Source organism: Perissodus microlepis, chromosome 5 (assembly GCF_051167445.1).
Source record: "Perissodus microlepis isolate ML-2025 ecotype Zambia chromosome 5, ASM5116744v1, whole genome shotgun sequence".
Taxonomy (NCBI): domain Eukaryota; kingdom Metazoa; phylum Chordata; class Actinopteri; order Cichliformes; family Cichlidae; genus Perissodus; species Perissodus microlepis.
In genome coordinates, this window is record NC_140465.1 from 26,885,207 (window position 1) to 26,906,054 (window position 20,848).

At 38.5% G+C, this 20,848-nt stretch overlaps 1 protein-coding gene across 3 annotated transcripts in view; it reads right to left on the reverse strand.

Moving 5' to 3' along the window:
- The window catches only part of stab1 (stabilin 1), a 156,122-nt gene that overhangs the window by 107,231 nt on the left and 28,043 nt on the right, over positions 1-20,848 (reverse strand). For 2 of the 3 annotated variants that reach the window (XM_084929097.1, XM_084929094.1), the window contains exons 15-29: positions 18,068-18,181; positions 17,759-17,812; positions 15,736-15,816; positions 15,459-15,617; positions 14,327-14,389; positions 9,342-9,434; positions 8,865-8,951; positions 8,675-8,786; positions 7,129-7,315; positions 5,809-5,902; positions 4,865-5,023; positions 4,495-4,590; positions 2,909-3,004; positions 1,772-1,819; positions 1,040-1,173 (exon numbers count right to left, since the gene is read on the reverse strand). In XM_084929097.1, coding sequence (XP_084785223.1) covers positions 1,040-1,173; positions 1,772-1,819; positions 2,909-3,004; positions 4,495-4,590; positions 4,865-5,023; positions 5,809-5,902; positions 7,129-7,315; positions 8,675-8,786; positions 8,865-8,951; positions 9,342-9,434; positions 14,327-14,389; positions 15,459-15,617; positions 15,736-15,816; positions 17,759-17,812; positions 18,068-18,181 — 1,577 coding nt within the window. The remainder of the gene's footprint in view (positions 1-1,039; positions 1,174-1,771; positions 1,820-2,908; positions 3,005-4,494; positions 4,591-4,864; positions 5,024-5,808; positions 5,903-7,128; positions 7,316-8,674; positions 8,787-8,864; positions 8,952-9,341; positions 9,435-14,326; positions 14,390-15,458; positions 15,618-15,735; positions 15,817-17,758; positions 17,813-18,067; positions 18,182-20,848) is intronic. The other variant, XM_084929096.1, reaches the window with a different exon arrangement.

Here is a 20,848-nt window from a genome sequence, read left to right on the forward strand (position 1 = left end):
GCTCACCTGCCTCACCTGTTGTGAAATACTATTGGCTACTGACTGATTATCTGTATGTGTTGGGTATAACTAAATAATTATCAGTCACTGCTGCTGTGTCTTATGCATAAATGGATCTCTGTCTTTGGAGACACACCTATGGATCATATGATGATTCAAGTATTTAATAAACTCAAACAGCTGTAAGCAGTGTGAAAAGATAAGGTAAGGTAAAAGCACATCGCACATGCCTCAGGCATGATAGTCAGCAATTCAGGTAGTATGTAAATGTGGGCACAAGCAGAATATATTATGGTTAATGAGTGCAAACTTTAAATGGTATAAAAGGCTCAGGCTTCTTATTCTGCAGGCTAATGTGGAGAGGAGACGCCTTTTAAACAAAGTAAGATTTCCTCTGGCCACATGCTGCCCATATCTGCCAAATCTCAAGCGAATTATACTGTATCCCTTTAAATCATTCTATCTCTGTGATTCATTAAGAAAACGATCATACAGACCTTAAACTAGATTGTGGTGTTAGATAAATGAGTCACCGTCTGTAGCTGTCTCATCAAATTTACAATGGCCTGGAGAAAATGGAAATACTCATTTCCATACACAGAGATTCTCTGTAACTTATCATAATACCCCCGCAGACTGCTGTGAGCTGGTTTAAAAATCACTTTAAGTTTTATATTGCACTAAAACATAACAGAGTTTAAAGACAAGCATATTACTATATAATACAGAAAAAAATAAAACATAACAGCCAAACAAAAGAACAAATAAGATTAAAATTAAAGATTAAAAACAATAAAATGAATAAATACATTAAAGTACTGTTTAAAAGAGAATCAATACAAAATCAATATATTCAATATAAAATCAATATTTTAAAAAGTCTACAAACAGAAAAGTAAAATAAATTTAGACTTTGTGCTAATCTGGCTCCATTTTTATTTTGTGTTAGAAACACTGATTCTGTCACACAAACTTCATGCACTGGCATGCTTTGTCTGAGCTCAAGGATCAGTTTTAATGTGTGTGTGACTTTACTAACCGCAGGAAGTAAGGCAGGTGGTGTCGGGTGTTCCAGAATAAGTTGTCAGCTGTACTCATGTTCCTGAGAGCATCTCCAGTTGGCACCAACACAGTTAAGTTCCCGTTCAGGTCCACAAAGGCATGACTGAAACGCTGATCACATGACACGGTATACAGCTTAGTTATCATTGGAGCAGAGTAGTTTATGAAAACAATGAGCAGGTGGACCTACAGAAGGTGTCTAATTGTTTTGGCTGCCTTGACTCCATTGGCTGGTAAATTTATTCATATTTTTAACTTTTAACAACACTTTTGCCACTACAGTGCCATATACAACAATAGATGAGAAAACCATCACACAGTTGACAAAACAGCAATTTCTGTAAAGGCTTCCCTTTCCTGTCAAAAACATATTTTTAACGCAGGTGGAAATGTAGAATATTTTATAAAATCAGTGTGCGTTTAAGTTGAGACTGATTCTTTTAACAGGCCAAAATGCACAGCAGTACATGTCTTTAGCTTATGTGTCAGTCTCTACACCAGTCTTCTGAGAGGCTCAAAACAGAAAGGAGGGAGCTGCAGGAGAACAGCTGTAGAAGGGGTGAAAATCCCAGATTTCTACCTATTTTCAACATCAGTCACTAAATTAGGAAACTCGCCAGCTATCAAGGCTTTAATGTAGTTTAACTTTGAACCCAGAAAACTGACGAAGTTCAATAACTATAGAGTAGTTTGTCTTCCTCTTACTTACCTGAGTCAGCCGGTAGAAACTGTACATCTTTACATTCATCTCCAGCTCCTGCAAACACACCCACAGAAACATAACTGTGTAATGAATTACAGTTAATGAATCAAGTCTGAAGTCATACAAACAATAACAGAAATATTTTAGAAATCTTGTTTAAAAACATTTTAAAAAGTAGGAACTAGATTGATATTTATGAGACAAATAACAAACTGAAGCCAAATATACGCACTGGACTTCTCTAAGGAGTCAGAAATTTATCAAGCGTAACATTCAACCAGTAAAACATTTTTTTCTGTTCAGAAATGCAAAAAAAATAACTGCAATCTGGCATCTTAATTAAAAAAAAGAACTAAACCCATGCCCAGACATTTGACTTATATGACTTATATGAGTCATATAAGTCTATATAAACTCATAGAAAACATATATCATATGAAAGAGCATGGAGAGGGTGATCCAACACACGTTTTTTCAATTAGATGCCCTATGATGTCACAATGATGCAATAAACTTTTGCAAAACTCATGAATGCATCTTAAAATCTTTTTTTTTTTATAGAGGCTAAAGATCTCAGCCAATTGTGCTACAATCATATGAGTAAAAATCAGAAAATACAACATTTTAGTATGTAAGGTTTCAAGGTCAAAGGTCAAAAGTCACACATCAGTGCGTTGTTTTATAAGCAGGTTAATGCCAGCCTGTTATAATAGAAACATCATAAAACAGTTTTATTATATCCTTGCTCGTGTTCTCTGTGTGCTCATGTTAAATTATTTTTTTCTGCAATAAATAAACTAAAAAAACATTTACATTTTTTTTCCTTTTTTTTTGCAGCCTGAGGACCGGCTACATATTGGCCACATGTATGTTGATTTTTTTTTTCTAACTTCATTTTTGTGCAAAGCATAAAAACTGAGTGTAACCTGAAAAATGTTGTATGGTTGAAATGAAATGAAAGCACCTGCAGTAAATAAAAATAAACGCCCTTCAACCCAGATTATGAAAAAGATATTAGTTCCACACTTTGACTGTCTTTCATTTTATTTTCACTTAACATGGTGAAACTGATTTGGCTCACCATGAAAGTGAATGAGTTCAACTTATATAACCACAATGGATCATAATGAGCTAAGTATTTACGTCAAGTAATGATCCATAGCAAATGTTTCCGTCTCCAGCGTAGCCATCAGGACAGGTACAGGTGTGACCTCCACCATCTGTCTTCTCACACTTTGCCTGACATACAAAAAAACAAAACAAAACACACACACACAGAGAACGAGAGAGAGAGAATTATAGGATGCTAATCTAAATCATTAATACTGTGGAGTCACAAAGTACTCACAAACTAATTTTTTGTTTTACATGCAAGAATTTCCTTCACGATGACAGTTGATGACATCGCCTGTACCAAACATAATAAAGAGTTCCGACATCAATAAAGATGAGGTTTGACAAGCATTAGAATAGTTTTCAGGTTTTCCAAGAGCAGCTGCTAGAGTAGGCAGAGACCACCCTCACTAACTTGTGATGCAGACCCAGTAATTCTGTTCTACGAGCAGGGCAGAAAAGAGAAACAAGGTTTATGCCTACTATGCTCTCAAGGGATAAAGATTTAAACTTTAAAAATAGAAAAGCAATAATACTATGGTCTCTTCAATGACTAGAAGTATGAAATATTTTCTACAAAGTGTGACCATAAACAGCTTTTCTACACACAGAGGGATGCTTTCTTTGTTAGCATACACAGATCAGGACCTCGAATCAACTGCAATTATTTGATTCATCCGGTGAAAGTGGCTGCTCTGACTATGGGTCTCACTAAGGTTGCTCTCATCATATCCCCAATACAAAATGCCAAACAAGGAAAAGATTTCATGTTGGGAAAAAGAATCACAAGCTCTCTAAAGATTTAATAAAATTCATCCAACAGACAAAGACTTCAAATACTTTCTTGATGTCTGATCAAATCTCATTATGCTAATAAAAAAAGTTTCACAATCTTTTAGCTATTTTACCTAATTTTTTCAAACTAATTCGTTTTAATGATCAGCATTAAGATATTTTTTCCTTATTGCACCTTATTTGCCCTGCAAGTAGAGTTCCTCTGAAGTTATACACAAATGCTAATTGATGGGACTGAATCTTTACCTTTAACCTTAATGGACTTACACTGTTGATACATTTCAGAGTTAGTGTAACCCATCAATGAGAACAACTACAATTATCATTATTGAGTGCTAACCTCCAAGGCTTAAACTGAAGCTTGAGGCTGGCTCCAAAACAAAGCCAGTCCCCTCAGACTCCTATGTTAAAATACACAACTTTACAGCATTAAAACTATTTAATGCCTGTTACAATGGTACCAGGCTCTATAACTAATTTACCCCATTAATAATAACTATACATCTTATATATTTGGCTTAAAAGTTAGGTGTGCTGACTTGGACAACTGTAGCTGTAAGTGTCTGCTAGGCTTCACCTCCTGACTCACTGAACTGGAGCTACACTCTACATGGTGTATGTGCTGCTGATCACATAACACTGCAATCTCATTCAAAACCAACATGCTTTATTTAACCCAAAAGTTGGGAAATTATGATCTATGGTTATTATTAGTCATTCTTACTTGGCATATGTGTTCGTGTGTGTGTGTGTGTGTGTGTGTGTGTGTGTGTGTGTGTGTGTGTGTGTGTGTGTGTGTGTGTGTGTGTGTGTGTGAATACCAGCTCATGGCAGCCTCCGTTCTTTTTTAGGCAGGGGTTGATGAGGCCACACACCTTTCCATTGCCCATGTATCCAGTTTTACAAACACAGTCACTCTGCAGATGGAGAAACAGTCAGATGAGAAACAGAACCGCCTGACAGCTGGTTAATAACCAGTTATTTTTGCATATACAATGGTATATGCAAAAATAATAATATTTGCAACTTTTACATAATGTGGTCAGCATATATACAAGTGATCTCTGGTTAGTTTTGGCCCAGGATTTATACTGAGCTTCTATACCGGAGTACAAGAATCAAAATATGGAGCTGAAAATTCACAATGAACATAGTTCAAAGTTTATCCTATCACAAATTTTAAGCACCGACCTGTCCAGGTCCGATGTGGTTACAGTCCGCGTTGGTGCTGCAGCCTCCTCGACTCTCCAGCAGACAGTTGTTGATCCCCACACACACTCTTCCATCACCCGTCCAGCCCTCAGCACACACACATGAAGCATTACCTGGACCCGCATACACACACTCAGCCTGCAGAGAAAGAGGATGTGTCACAAAGACAAGAACACTGCACTGAATATAAAAGAGCTTATCCTTATGATTACTGAAGGTGAAAAGTTAAATAAAATCACACACATTAAATAAATATAGCAGAACAACAACACATAAAGCCAGATTTACAAAAAAAAATGTGACAAAACAGTATGTGAGCATAAACCCCAAAAAGCTTTCATAGTTGTTGTTAGTTAGTTGATAGCTATTTTTTAAACACAAGCTCAGTCAGTTCATTTCAGTATCAATCAAGAAATATAAGACATGCTTTTTTCTTCTTCTTTCTTTCTTCTTCATTAAATATACAAGCAGTAAGTTGAAATGTTGCAAACATTAGTAAATCGATTTGTGTTCTTTATTGAAATGAAACTCAATTTGAAAGATCTATAGTCACTCATCTCTCTGCTTTCCTGGGTGTTCGGCTGCTTTTCTGTTCTTTACATCACTAAAGATTTCCCGCACTGTCAATCTCAATACTGACATCATTACTCTAGTCCAATTATCTTCTTGCCCGCATTCTTTGAGCCAATCAGCTTCCATTTTTGTGTTAAATCTCCGTTGTACTGCCTTACAGACCCTCATTCGTTCGACCCTCCTCCTCCCAATCCCCACCCCACAGACACCTCAGTCAGAGCCCCGTTTCAGCCTCAGGCTTCTTCCTTCACCACCATCAGCGTCTAGACTCCGGGGGGATTCTGTCCTAAATCCTATCACTGCTTTGAAGACACGCACGCACGCACACACACACAAAGAAATAATCTTACATTGGTGTCGCAGTCTCCTCGGTTACCCTTCAGACAGGGGTTGATGGCAGTACAGGAGTGACCGTCACCCTCATATCCATCCTTACATATACACCTTATGTAAGACACACACACACACACACACACACAGTTCAACAAACTCAACAGGTGATGCAATAACAGAGGTGACAAATCCCTGTTGTTTATTTCTTCACAGAACATCGCTGAAGGAATTACTAAAAATCTATTTAAATAACAGTACAGGACAACCAGAACATTTTAACCACGCCAGCATTTAAACCTTTGGCAGTTATTTGATCATAAGATGATGGATGAAGAGACATTTTGGCTTGATTATGGCTTTTGATTAAACGTTTCCACATGAATTTCAGGGCAGTTTCTTAAACGCCCATTAGATTTTTTTTTTATTATAAAACTCAAAGTAAAACTTAGCTTTTATATATACATAAAAAAACAACAAAAAATGCTATACGTTTCCTCATCACAAAACCCAGGGTGTACAGTTGTTCAAACTTCATTTTTTCATTCATTCATTTTTGAGAAAATAAGCCTCCACTTAGAGATAGGATGAGGCCCTAAGTTATTCAGGGGGCGCTCAGAGTAGAGCCATAACTCCTCCACATGCAGGACATGTGGAGGAGTTTATGTCTGTTGGCTGGCACAAGAACACTTGGTGTCTTGGGAGCAGGTGGATACAAAGGACTCAACAGGGTGGGCTGGTGGATAGATGGATGGATGGAGAGATCTGGGGTAAAAAAAGGATAATTTTCTCATGCTGGGCCAAACACAACAAAGCTGTATCAATGAATAAACTGTCACAAATGTCTATCTGTCTGATAGCTTCATCTGCCAACAGTATGCCATCTGTCACGAGAAGATCAGTCATGCTAACACAAGTGCCAAGCAAGCTAGAATAGCATTTCTGATGAAAACTTGGCCTACTTCACAAAAACCCCAGATCTGATCGAGCATCCTCCTTTTCAGGCCAGTAGTGAAACTTAAAAATTGCAGGTATTGTACAAAGTCTTTAATCTTTGATTATCACAAGTACCTTAATCAGAAAACGTAGTCCAAAAAAGAACTGAGGATACATCCGATTACAAAGAGTTTTGTGCAGTTTGTTTCAGACATTGGGAAGTAAGCGAGTGGGGATGGCTCCAGAATGCTAATTAAATGCCCAAAAACAGACCTCAGGAGCCACGGCAAGAACAAGAAAGTTTTTGCTGTCTAAAAATTTACAACACCTAAAAAGTGACTCAACACAAAACGATCTCTCAGCATCAAGTTATAATAATGGTTTTATGATTAGTATTTTCTTACGTAATAGCCAGTCCTGTCTGATTACAGTATGCGTGGATGTGACAATGCTGCAGCAGTCCGTCTGCGTTGCACGCCATGGCCGTCTTGTCACACAGGTCCCCGGAGAATCCCTCCAAACAAGAGCCTCTCCGACACACACCAGCGCTGCCTGGTCGGTTATCGCACGTTCCGTGAACACAGCGGCAATCTAAAGACAAGCACATACACATTATGTCATAATTTTCAGTCAGTTAGTTTGAATATTTAAACAAAATGCACCTCCATTACCCTTTGTACAATACTTTATTTCCATATACAGAGGTTTTTCACACTAAATAGTTATTATAATAATATTAATCCAGTTAAGCCTCAGAAAACAGGACACTGGATGTTGATATAAGGGTAAAAATGAAGCATTTGTAAATATGATTTCCAAAGATTAATCATATTTTTGCCTCATTTCTTCTAGCAGGTCCATAAATTAGTGTGATTTATGTGGTTCTGGGTAAAGGGCCTCAACCACTGTTGGATGGATCGACAATAAAATTCTAAGAAGGCCATTCATGTCAGGATTGGTGCAGTGATGTGGACCCTGTACTGGTCTGCTGTGGTGAACAAAGGGCTCAGCATGAAGGCCAGTTTACTGGTTGTTCTACATTCCTAATTGCACCAAAAGAATAGGACTGAGGGCAGAGGAAATGAGCTTCCTTCATAGGGTGTCTGTGGGCTTATATACAGGCTGAGGAGCTCAGTCACTCTTGTGTAGAGCTCATACTTCGTTCTTTTGTTACTTTCTTCAAAATTATCAACTCAACAAGCATCAGGAGGCTTAATTTATTTATTGAGACAGGATGCCATGTCTGCAACTCAATGACCCTTAGTATTCAGAAAAGAAAGATATTGCAGTACCTTTTCTGAATACCAATAAAAAAATCAGAATACCAAAGGCCATTTTATTCTCAGGATAATACATAATTCATGCTGATTTTAGGAAATAAAAATAATGGCTGCTTCCAGTGCTATCCCTCAGCCTCCTATTAGACACACCTATGGTATAAATTTTACAATCCTTCATTGCCTCATTCTTGAGAATCACAAGATTTTCAGAAAATTTGACCTCAAGGTCCCATGAACTCGAGGTCACTGCAATTTGAACACATCTGAGATTTTTAGTAGACAGACCTACAGTATAAATTTCAAAATCCTACATTGCCTTGTTCTCGACTTACAGCATTCACAATAACTCACATTCCCAAACGTGCATGACCATGCTATCCACCCGCCCAGCAGGGTGACAATAATGCCCCATAAGCCTTTTACGGCTGAGGGGTAAAAACCCAGAATCAATATAGAAACTTACAAGAACTACAGAAAAAATAAACATTAAATAAACAATAAACTCAAAATGAAACAAGCAAAGTCGCTCTGAAAACCAACAGAACCAAAACTGAACTTAAAAGAAAAAACTAAATTTAAAAAACATAATTTCTGTATGTAAATACATCAAATTGGAAATGGACATTTCATTGAACATAGTGAAAAGCTGTCAGCTAAGAGGAGGCGTTACCTTCATCACAGTTCACACCATGTTTGTTTGGATCTGAGCAGATGTGGCAGGCAATACCCGTCCAGCCTGCCTGACAGCTACATGAGCCATTACCATGGATACCATCAGAGCACTGTGTGCAATCAAAGAAAAAAATTAAAAATTAAAACACATCAGCCGAGGGACGAGGCTGCCTGAATGTCCTCCTTACAGTTCCTTTGTCGTAGCATGGATGCTGAAATCCTCCGATGCAGGGCTTACAGTCCGGACCATAGAAACCTTTACAACACTTTGCTACCTGTCAAACACACACACACACACACACACACACACACACACACACACACACACACATTACAGAACAAAACCAATAAATGTTTTCAAATGTATTAAATATATGTTTCAATAAGGACTAATCCACCACTGGGGAATTGGAAGTGACAAAAGACGACAATTAGGTGTGTCAGTAAAACACTTCCAATCCAGCTCAGCAACTGTGAACATCCTGATAAATATCACACATAATTAAAATGAAAAACTAATAAAACACAGGAAACTAAGCAGAATTAAGCTGATCGGACAAAACAAAAATCACAAATTACATAAAAACAAAAGCAAATGTAAAAATGGTTGCCTATAATAACTCAGCTGCATCAAGTTAAAAATAAAGCACCAGTTCCTCTCTCACCTGTTTGGTGGTGTTGCAGTATTTGGCGCAGCCTTTGCTGAGCGATGGCCTGAGAGGAGATGTGACGTACTCGCAGTCGCTCAGATGACTACCCTGAATAGACAGAAGCATAGATTTTTTGCTACTAGTTCACATAAAAAAACCCGCACTGGCTGGCAAAATGACCAAAGTGATGCTGGGAAAGATTCACAGAGCATTCGAAATTGTGTCCCTGTGAAAAGCATGGCATCAGAACTAAGCAAAGAGGGGTTTCTCAACATCAAATCATGGCACGACTGATGGTTTCTGTGAACTTCAAACACTTGAAACCAGGTTGATTTTTTTAGGCAGAATCAGGTGAACACAAAAGCAGAAGAGCGAATCATTAAGCTCTGCAAACTGCAAGGCAGAAAAGCAACCAGACAAAGTAATTATTGCGGAGGATAAAATTATTAATCCCAATATGAAGTTTTTGTCAAAGTTTTCTCCAGTGCTCTTTTACAAGCCCCTGCTGTGCTATAACTTTGTGGTGCTCAAAGCTTTTAAAATCCAGTTAAAACTGAGGGTTATCATCTAGAAAGCATCATGCAAAAAAAAATTTCCAAGTGTCAAGAACTGCAATAATAAATCTTCAACAAATTCAAAGACTACCACAAAGTAGAGAAAAAAGGTAGGAAGCAAAAGGTTTCAAAGACTGTGAAAAAGAAATGGTGAGATGTGTCTGAAGACCTGTGTAGCACAGGCCTATTGCTGGAACGCCAAGACAATTCTACTACAATGGGAAAAGCAAGACGCAAGTCACCAGAGCTCTTTGTGTTGCTCGTGCACGAGGGAGAGAACTGTAACGAGTCACTCTCAGTTAGCTCCCCCGTAGCACTGCTCTTTATTGTGGTTACATATGGCGTTATTTTTGTGCCACTATTCTGAGCGTGCGCAAAAATTGGAGCGCACGTAAAAACAAAAATTGCAGGTGCAAGTGTTGCATTTTGAGGAGGAATTTATTTTGAGTGAAGAAAAGCTAAATTTGAGTGAACAAAATTCATTGCTGCGTGCAAAAATGTATTTTAGTGTTTGCTATTATCCATATACACACACAATAGCAGCCCCTCTCGCTCAGTTTTTGCATTTGGGCTCGCTCGCAATGTGTTGCTTGCGCTCTCAACATTTCTGCCCGTGCGCGTTCAACTCTTTCTGTACACCGTGCCACAAAACCAGCCAATCACAGACTTGGATGCAAAAAAATCTGATTGGCTGTTTTGGTCTCCAATCAGCTCGAAATGACAAAATGCAATATCCCAGAATCCATTTAATCCAAAACTCAAACGAGGCAGCTGGTGGGTAACAGGCATCTCCGAAAACGTTAGAGCACTTGTGCAAATATGTGATGTCTTGATAAATCGAGCAGATATTAGAAGTTTACACAGCACTATTCTCGCATGAAAATATCTTAAAAGTTTATTTTGTGACCTAGAAAGAGTAATATTTCAAACTCCGCCACTCTGTGTTCCTCCGCCACTGCCTCGTTTGAGTTTTGGACAAAATGGATTCTGGGATATTGTATTTCGTCATTTCGAATTGATTGGAGACCAAAACAGGCAATCAGATTTTTTTGCATCCAAGTCTGTGATTGGCTGGTTTTGTGGCACAAATATAACGGCGTACAGAAAGAGTTGAACGCGCACGGGCAGAAATGTTGAGAGCGTGAGCAACACATTGTGAGCAAGCGCAAGTGCAAAAACTGAGCGAGAGGGGCTGCTATTTTGTGTGTGTGTGTATGGATCATAGCAAACACTGAAATGCATTTTTTGCACGCGATGTAACAACCCTTATTGTTTTATAGCACCACTAGGGGGGGAGTCTCCTAGGGGGTGTGTGAGTATAGCGTGGCAGCCATTACATGCTGCTCGTGTTCTGTTCTCAAGAGAGACCTCACCATTGCAACGGCCTGGCGGCAGCGACTACCGATCCCCGCACATGTATGTACGGACAGTGTAGAGCCGTGGAGACCTGGCTTGTATGGTCTTATGTTGCTGACAAGGAATAAAGGTCTGTTGTTTAATTTAACTGACTGGCTTCGAGTTATCCGGCTAACCTCCACACCACATGCCCGCAGGACCTGCTAGCCGCTCCTTCCTCGCCAGACTGCTGTTACAGCAGCAATGAATTTTGTTCACTTAAATGTAGCTTTTCTTCGCTCAAAATGAATTTCTCCTCAAAATGCAACACTTGCACCTGCACATTTTTTTTTACATGTGCTCAAATTTTTTTTACGTGCGCTCAGAATAGTGGCACAAAAATAATGCCATAGTTACATGAATATGTATAGATTCATTAACATATGACATCTTACATAGGCATGCATGTGAACAAAGAGTACCGTCTGTGTGTATGTGTAGGTATACGTGTGTGTGTGTGTGTATGTAAGTGTGTGTGTGGGGTCAAAATGTGACCCTGTGAAGACTCCCCAGGCCTGCTGGTGCCAGGAGTCCAGCAGTCCACCTAAACAAAGGCTCTTATACTAAAACAGATACAGAGTAGGTGTCCTCCTATACCATAAATCAGTTAGAGAAGGTACGACCTCTCTCATGACCTTAGGATGTGTGTGTATGCCAGAACACTCTGGAAGGCACACAGAGTCTTAGCAGACTGCTAAGGATCAGACATCCTATCAATATGCAATTGATTATATAACTCTAAGCATATATACATTTCTAAGCATAAATGACAATCCAACAATATAAACCTAACACTCAGAACAACTGCCAAGACACAAATTAATGACTTAGTCAAGTCAGGAAGTCTAGTCTCAAAAAAGATGATCACTTGGACCCTGCACAGGAATGGACTGTGAAGTTGCAAACTAAGAAAAACTCCACTCCTGCAGGAAAGACACCTTCAAACCAGCCTGAAGTATGCTAAGGACAACCTAGAGAAAGAGTATACATGCTGAAAGTGCGTCCTTTGATCAGATGAGATAAAATTAGAACTCTTTGGCCACAGAGATGCTGCTTATGTTTGGAGAAAGAAGGAACAGGCGTACAAAACAAAGAACACCATCCCCACAGTGAAACACAGTGGTGGGAGTGTTATGCTGGGGGGACACTTCAGAGTGTCTTGAACTGGGAATCTTGTCAAGGTGGAAGAAACCATGAAGAAAGAAGGATATGTGAAAATTTTAAAAGAAAATCTCAAGCAGTCACGAGCAAAACTGGGTCTGGATCGTCGCTTACCTCCAGATGACCACAGTGAATGTTATTGACAAGCATTAACCCTTTAAGACCTACCATAGAACCAAGGCCGCCAGAGCTTACTTTATATTTTTACATGCTGTAGTGCCATTTTAGGGAGCATTTCAAGTTGCTATACATCAATACAACTGTTATAGCCCACATTTTAATAATATGTATGCATTAAGTCCATAGTAACAACATAAATTGAAAAAAAGTGCAATAAACTACAAAAAAATTGAAAATCGTTTTTGGTTTTTTATACATATATTTCTACTTGGAGAAATTTAAGAGGTTTATCCCTCAAAACTTTAAATACAAAAAAGTTGCAAAAAATAGTTTCCAACAACAGGAAATTTATTTTGTGTGTCTTCATAGTTTTATTTTTGAGATACACCAATTTTTATATACTGCAGAAAAAACGAAAAACAATCTTATGATGCAAATTTGCAAAGAAAACAGCATGTGCATCAAAATAAACTATTTTAAGCAGTGCAATTTGAGTTCTAAGCATCACAGAAACTATTCAGAAAAGTATAGAGTCAAACATGACTCAAAAACACCAGCTTCTAAGGGCTACAAGTAAAAAACTACATTTTCCGCGAGAATGACGCCACTTCCGGTTTCGGACAGGTAATGTCGGACGTGATCGTTCGCGCTGACGTCTATTTCAATGTGGGAAGTGTTATGAACAGCTGATCGGATCGGCAAAGTATGTTTCTGGAATATTATGTTTTTGTTCCTGCAAGTGCTTTTTATGCAGCTTTTGCAAAGCCATGTGTGGACAAGCTGATGGCATAAGATGTAAGTACAACTCCTCCGGTTTCATACGCAAAAAAAATTATTGCGCTAGCTTACGTGGTTCCGGTTCTACAGGGATTTAAAAATAGTTACGCAAAACGGAGCGTGCCCCTCCGATAGGCTTTAAAGGGTTAAAGCCTTGACTTGAATCCACTGAAATCTGTGGGGGGTAACTGAAGCTCTATGCCAGAAGACCATCAAATCAAGAGGAGCTTGATCGATTCACCAAAGAAGAATGAAACCAGTGACTGCAGACTGTTATTGAGCAAAAACGGACACAAAACTGACTACTAGCATTGGAGGGGGGTAATAACTTTCAACCTGGTAGTTTTTGTGAAATAATTTTTTCCTTGTGTGAAGTAAAATAATGTAAGCATCTAAAATAAAACTAGGATGTTTGGAAAAAGCTGTGTTAAAAATCCCTTGCTCTGTTTAATAGCACCTGAGTCATACTTAAAGAAAATCATAGGGGGGATGATAATGCTGTCCTCATTTGTATATAAAGAACAAAAATTTTCAACAAGCATGTTAGAGAAGGATGTGTACTTGTGGTATCTGAGAAAGAAAGTCATTTTAAACCTCTTCTCAGCAGCAGATGTGGGAGAGTCTATTAATAAATGCTGATTTTACTAAAGACTGTATATTAATATGGACATAGCCACTGTTTTTGACACCTCAAGCCAGATATGATGAACAAGAGGTGTCAATATGACACTTTTCACTGTAGATGATTAAATAACCAATGACTACAGGATGTGAGACACACCACAAAAAGACTGAGAACCACCACCTTAGACTTTATACAACCAGACTTCATTCTTTTAACAAGAGGAGTCACCCCCTGCAGGAGACTAGGAAGAATGCAGGTTTAAGGCAGATAGATATCAGCTTTACTTTTCAGACCCCTGAAAGCTAGGGTTATCTTTGATGTAGAGTAATAACAATATATAAAGTAGAAGAGAACAGAATGCATTTTACCAGCTCGGTGCTGCCTTCTGGACACTGGGTCGCAGAGAGGTAACTGCAGTGAACACAGGGACCCTGAAAACACACAAAAATGAAACTTTAATATTTGAGGGAGGTGGTAATACATGCCATCATTGGATTTTTTTGTTGTTGTCTGTTGTTGTTTTTTAATCCATTGATTCAAACACATAAACATGCACTAAAAGAGTTAATCCTGCTCTACTGAAAAAGGCAAACCTGCTGAAAGAAAGGCTATGATTAGAGCTGGGAAATTAATAGGAAATGAATAAAAGCCCACATTTAGAACCTGTAATCAACATAACATAACATAACATAACATAACATTAACTACAATAAACGTCTTACTGCAAAGGTTTCTCCACCAAGCACTAAGTCATGTTTTGTTTGGGGATCAAATACTTACTCCAGTAAGTGACACAAAAATCTATTTCTAGGTTTTATTTTATGTATTTTGTATGTCTTTTTGGCTGATATACTGTCTCTCTCCAGACTGAGACTGTTCATTTCTTTGAACTTGATCAAACTTACAAATTCAGCAGAGGATCGAATAACTTTTTCCCTCATTGTATATGTGTGTGCCTTCCTTTATTCAAGTGTGTAATCATAATTATTCTTTAACCAAAATTAAGGTCAAATGTTAATTGTGATTTTGGTTTGAGGTCATATCGCCCAGCTCTATGATATTTCCATTTCTACAGGAGATGACCTGCCATTAAAATTTTAATGTAAAGTATTATAAACAGACAAAAATGTCATTAAGAGAATCTTTTCAATTATGGCTTCATCTCCAAAAAACAGGCAAAAATGCTCTTCAAAGTCAGGACCATTGTTGTTTCTCCTTCATCGCAGTTTAAAAAACAATGACATCCAGCAGTAGTGACCCCAGCTATTTCAGTTCTGATATTCATTTACATCTGCAAACTGTCAACCAGACTCAAGGCAAAAGGTTAGGAGTTACACTGTGTGAAAGAAAGAACCAATATAGAAAAACTGATGGATAGTGAAAGCGTTGCTGTAACACATGTGCTAACATCTTTAGAATCTACTGACACCCTTTTTAATTACCCCTCGCCCCCAGAACTAAACTGATTCAGACTGTGTGTGTGTGTGTTTCTTTTCTCACCACAGTGATCTTGCTGTCAACAACATCACAGCGGTGAGGCAGGATGGGAAGGATGGAGGGCGGGTACAGCAGCCCGTCAATCATATGTATGATTCCATTGGATGCCACGATGTTGGTGTTCATCAAACGGATGCTCTTCTCACCCAATACGATCCCGCCCTGCAGGACAGAGAAGTAGAGGACAGCTAGTGTTTAAGTCATCTGCTAATGTGTGTCCTAAATATGGTGGAAATTAAACTGTGACATGCATTGTTAAGTACCAATGAACTATACTTACGTCCTCAGATGCAGCAATTTTGACCATCTGATTTGCCATCGTCTGAATCCGAGAGAGTGTGCTCAGATCATCAACTGTCAGCTAGAGACAAAAAAAAATCATAACCAATCTAATTTTTCAACCGTGAACAAAGAATATCTAATGACGTTTATATTTTTAGTGCCCTGATCAGTAGTGTGGCTAAACTTGCGGTGCTTGAGGAATGGGTCAATGTGATTAAAAAATATCTGAATAACTTATCTGATAAAATTAAAAGGTTACATGTCTGGCTTTTCTTTATTTCCTTTCTATTTCTTTTCATTCTTATTCTGTTGCAGTGGTTGACGCTCATATTGAACATCTACCCATCCATTTTCTACCGCTTATTCAGAGTTCCCTCACCCAAGCCACTTCTTCCATCTGTTACCCGAATCCAAACTGGAAGCTGGTCCCACAGAAGAGGGGCCTGAAAGCTGAAGACTCTGCCTCCCATTCTATTTTTAAATACCCTGGGAATCACAAGCCCGCAGTCTGAGAGTGACGAGGTCTAATGGGGTGATATGATACTACGAGGTCATTAAGATAAGATGGAGCCTGATTATTCAACAACTTGTATGTGAGGAGCAGGATTTTGAATTTGATTCTGCATTTAACAGGGAGCCAATGAAGAGAAGCCAATATAGGAGAAATATGCTCTCTCTGTGTCTAATCCTTGTCAGTACTCTTGCTGCAGCATTTTGAATCAACTGAAGGTTTTTCTGGGAATTTGTAGGACATCCCAATAATAACAAATGACAGTAGTCCAGCCTAGAAGCAATAAAGGCATCAGCTAGCTTTTCAGCGTCACTCTGAGACAGGATGTTTCTAATTTTGGAGATATTGCACAAATGGAAGAAAGTAGTCCTACATATTTGTTTGCATTCAGGAAAATATCTTGGTCAAAAACAACTCCAAGATACCTCACAGATAATGGTAATGCCATCCAGAGTAAGCATCTGGCTAGATACCGCATTTCTACAATTTTTTGGACTGTATACAATAACCTCACTTTTATCTGGATTTAGAAGCAGAAATTTTTAGGTCATCAAGGTCTTTATGTCTTTGAGAAATTTAAAGTTTAACTAATTGGTGTGTGTTATCTGGCTTCAATGATAGATCTAGAGTGTGTAGAAAGTGGTAGGTGGGTTTTGAAAGAACCCATTTGAGTCTAATAATAGATTAAATGCCGTGTTGAGGCTGTCATTTTTAGTATCTACATGGATGATAAAATCACCCCCAATAATTATTTTCTCTGAGCTGAGAACTGAGTCAGATAAACACTCTAAGAAATCAGACAGAAACTCTAATAAGACCCAGGATGATAGATGATATCAAATAAGACAGGTTTTTGAGTTTTCCAGGTAGGTTGTACAAGGCTGAGAATCAGGCTTTCAAATGAATTAAAACTCTGAGTCTTTGGTTGATTAACAAGCTGGTGTGAAAAATTGCTGCCTGTTTGCTGCTCGGACAATCTGCTGGGGGAGAGCTAACAGGGCCTATGCTTCCATATATTTAAGGAAATGAGTCTTTGTTACAAACAGACAGTATGAATGGAGGGACGTAGTCACTAACGATGTGTGCAACTAATTTAACAGACATTTAAGTGTTACTGCTCCAGAAATACTGGTCAATTACACCACACTGGCTTGACTGACACATTGTCAATCAGTGAGATTATCCTGGATAATCCTCCTTTCTGACTCTAATAATAAATGTAATTTGCAAAATTAGCTTCATGTTTTTACTGATGTGACCTGAAAGTGTCACTGCCTGGTGGCCAATAAAAAAATGCATGTTTCTTGGCGGCACCAAGGCCCAGAACAAGATAAATAAGGACTATTTTGAACCGTGAGCAATGCAAAGCTAAGAATAAAAGTGTGGAGCTAAGTCTTTTTTCATCTGTGTTCGCCAATGGGTAAAAGGCAAAAAGAAAGGAAAAAGCAACAAGTGAAAGTGAAATAAATGACTCTGATAGAAGGATTGGGGAGTTAGGGTGAGAGCTCACCGCAGCCTGGGAGAACACGTGGTGTCTGAGGAGTTCCTGAAGTTTATATTTGGCCTGGAAAAAAAAATTATTAAAAACAAAATCTCTAATATGGCAGGAACCAAATGTGCTTTAGAAAATAACAAAACTGAACATATCTGGGTTACTTCAAGATGAATATTATCAGTAAGAATTAAGTTTGGGACAGAGTCACAAAGTGTTTGGTCTTCTTATTTGATTTGTTGATAATTTAAAAAAAAACTCAGCATGTGTTATCTGCACTAATCATAAAGAGATGAAAAGTGTCATAAGAAGTGACTCCCTTCTTACATCATTCAGCATGTACAGGATGCTGCCATCTCGGGCTCGGTCCACAGCCTGGTTGGTGGGGACGAACACAGTGAGGGGTCCTGGCCCCCGCAGCGGTGGCGGCGCCCCACAGTTCTGCAGAAAAAAAACATATCTGATTAACAAATGAGGATTTAGCACAGATTTCCTTTAAGCCTCAGTGCCAGACAGAATACAGAATTAAACACTTGCAATGCCATGCCTCCCTGAGTTCAAGTCAGAGAAGTTTCATTTACATTTTCATATAAATTTTTTGGGGAAAAAACCCTTGATTTCACACAAACAAAACAAGTTGTTTTTACAGGCATTTACCATCATTTTATGGAAATACAAAAATAGATGCTTGGAGATTCAAACTATAAGGTGGGCTGATTTGAAACAAAAACCTTATTACAGTGGTTCAATATGCTCATGTTATCGAATATGTATGTACATCATACATCCCAAAAGTCTGAAGCTGAAAATGTCTAACTAAATGATCTGCATTCTCATCAATTTATAGTCTGTGTAGAATACATTACATAATATAAATTGTAGTGCATTGCTCAATAGCCAGTGTTAGATATGCTACACATAAAAAAATTGGTGTGTTATTTTAAAATTGCGTTTCTTAAAGTGGGGAAGCTGTGTTTAATCCACACATTTAAGGAGCACACGGACAACATGTCAAATGATGAAATTATCTTTTTTTTTTTTTTAACTTAAATGTGCCTTTAAATTAAGGAATCGCCAAAGTACAATAAAAAAAAAATAGAATCTGGGGACTTCACAGAATCCTTTTTAGCGAGGTCATGCATACTTCAGCAGGAATGCCAGACCAGATTCTGCAGGTAGTTACAGCATGGCTCTGTAATAAAAGACCTGTCACTCACTTACACAATGATATCTGACACCTCATGAAATTAAAAATATCTTCCACAAAATGAGGAAAGCTTGAGGGAAGTTGACATTTACATCAAATGTGATGCTATGAGTTAAGCCAGAGCTGCTGGAGTAGAAGTTAAAAAAGAATGAAGCTGGTGGTATTAGGCTGCACTGTAAATTGGGTTTAAATGAAATTAAACCTCTTAAAAACAGTGTCATAAGGACTTCCACTACTAATCTTGGGTTTTTTTAAAGAATGAGCAAAAGAAGTGTCATAACTGTGTCGTGGAGGACCTAATGTAAACAAAAAGAACAACCCGAAATGAACAAAAAAAACATAAAGAGATAATCCAAAACAAAAGCAAAAGGACCCTCTCCAAGTAAATGAAACACAGGACTATATAAACAGAAAACTGACTACTAATGAGAAATACAGTTTACAACAGGTGGAAGCAATCAAGGTCAAGGTCAGCTTTATTTATAAAGCACATCTCCAAACAGTCCATGCTGCACAAAGTGCTTAACAATGTAAAATGCCACTAAAATAAATAAAATGCAAAAACAATGATGCAGTAAAATATAGAAAAAACAAATAAGCAGATGAAATACATCATAAAAACAACTAAAACAACAATAACAACTAAGGGTGTTAAAACCAAAATGTTTAGGTCAAAGTGTGTTTAATGCCAGACCATAAAATTGTGTCTTTAGTAACGATTTAAAATGTTCAAGTGTTTGTGCAGATCTTGATGCAGACTCATTCATCCAGGTAAGTAAATCTCTAAAAGTTGATTCTGTTCATCTGGACGTAGCATTTTGTGGGAGAAACGTTTCGTCACTCATCTAAGTGACTTCTTCAGTCTCAGCTGACTGCAGGTTTCCCCAATCTTATAAACAGTACATTTGCATAATGACCTCCCAGCCCACTGAAGGAACAATGGGCTGGGAGGTCAGTTTCTTCATCATAATTGTGCAACAACCACTGATCAAAGCCCACTGATCAATGGCCATGAATACCATTCACAGAGGTGGGGAATGGCTGCAATCACAGCATTGTAAGATGGTGAAAGATGTACCCTTAGGCCCCCTCCTCGATTCAGAGATGGTCTTTCCCTTTTCACGGAAATGGCCTCCTTGACTCCGCGCTCAAACTAGCGTTCCTCCCTGTCCAGGATGTGTACATCCTCATCCTTGAAAGAGTGTCCACTGGCCTGTAGGTGTAAATACACTACAGAGTCCTGGCCTGATGAGGCAACTCTTCTGTGTTGTGCCATCTGCTTCACCAGAGGTTGTTTGGTTTCCCCGATCCTGGCAACCAAATCCTGGCAACCCTCCTGGCACTTAACAGCGTACACTATGTTACTCTGTTTGTGTCGGGGGACCCGATCCATGGGGTGGACCAATTTTTTGGCGCAGGGTGTTTTGGGGTTTAAAAGCCACAGAGATGCGGTGTTTATAAGATTGGGGAAACCTACAGTCAGCTGAGACTGAAGAAGTCACTTGGATGAGTGACAAAACGTTTCTCCCACTGAAAACGCTACGTCCAGATGAACAGAATCAACTTTTGGAGATGTTTGTGCATATCTAATATTAAGAGGAAGACTATTCCAAAGCCTGTGACCTGCCACAGGTCTGAAGGCTCAGTGTGATTATTAATGAAGTTACCAAAAATGACAATGTATGTTTTGTTTTCGTTTAATTAAAAAAAATTTAAAGACATCCACTGTTTAGAGTCATCAAGACAGCGTAATAATAGCTGAAGTCAGTCTGACCCTGCTTTTAAAGGCAGATAGATCTGCAAGTCATCAGCAAAACAGTGAAATGAAAGATTGTAGCGTGAGAAAATAGACCCCAGTGGCAACATATACAGTGCAAACAAGGCAGGACCCAAAATAGAGC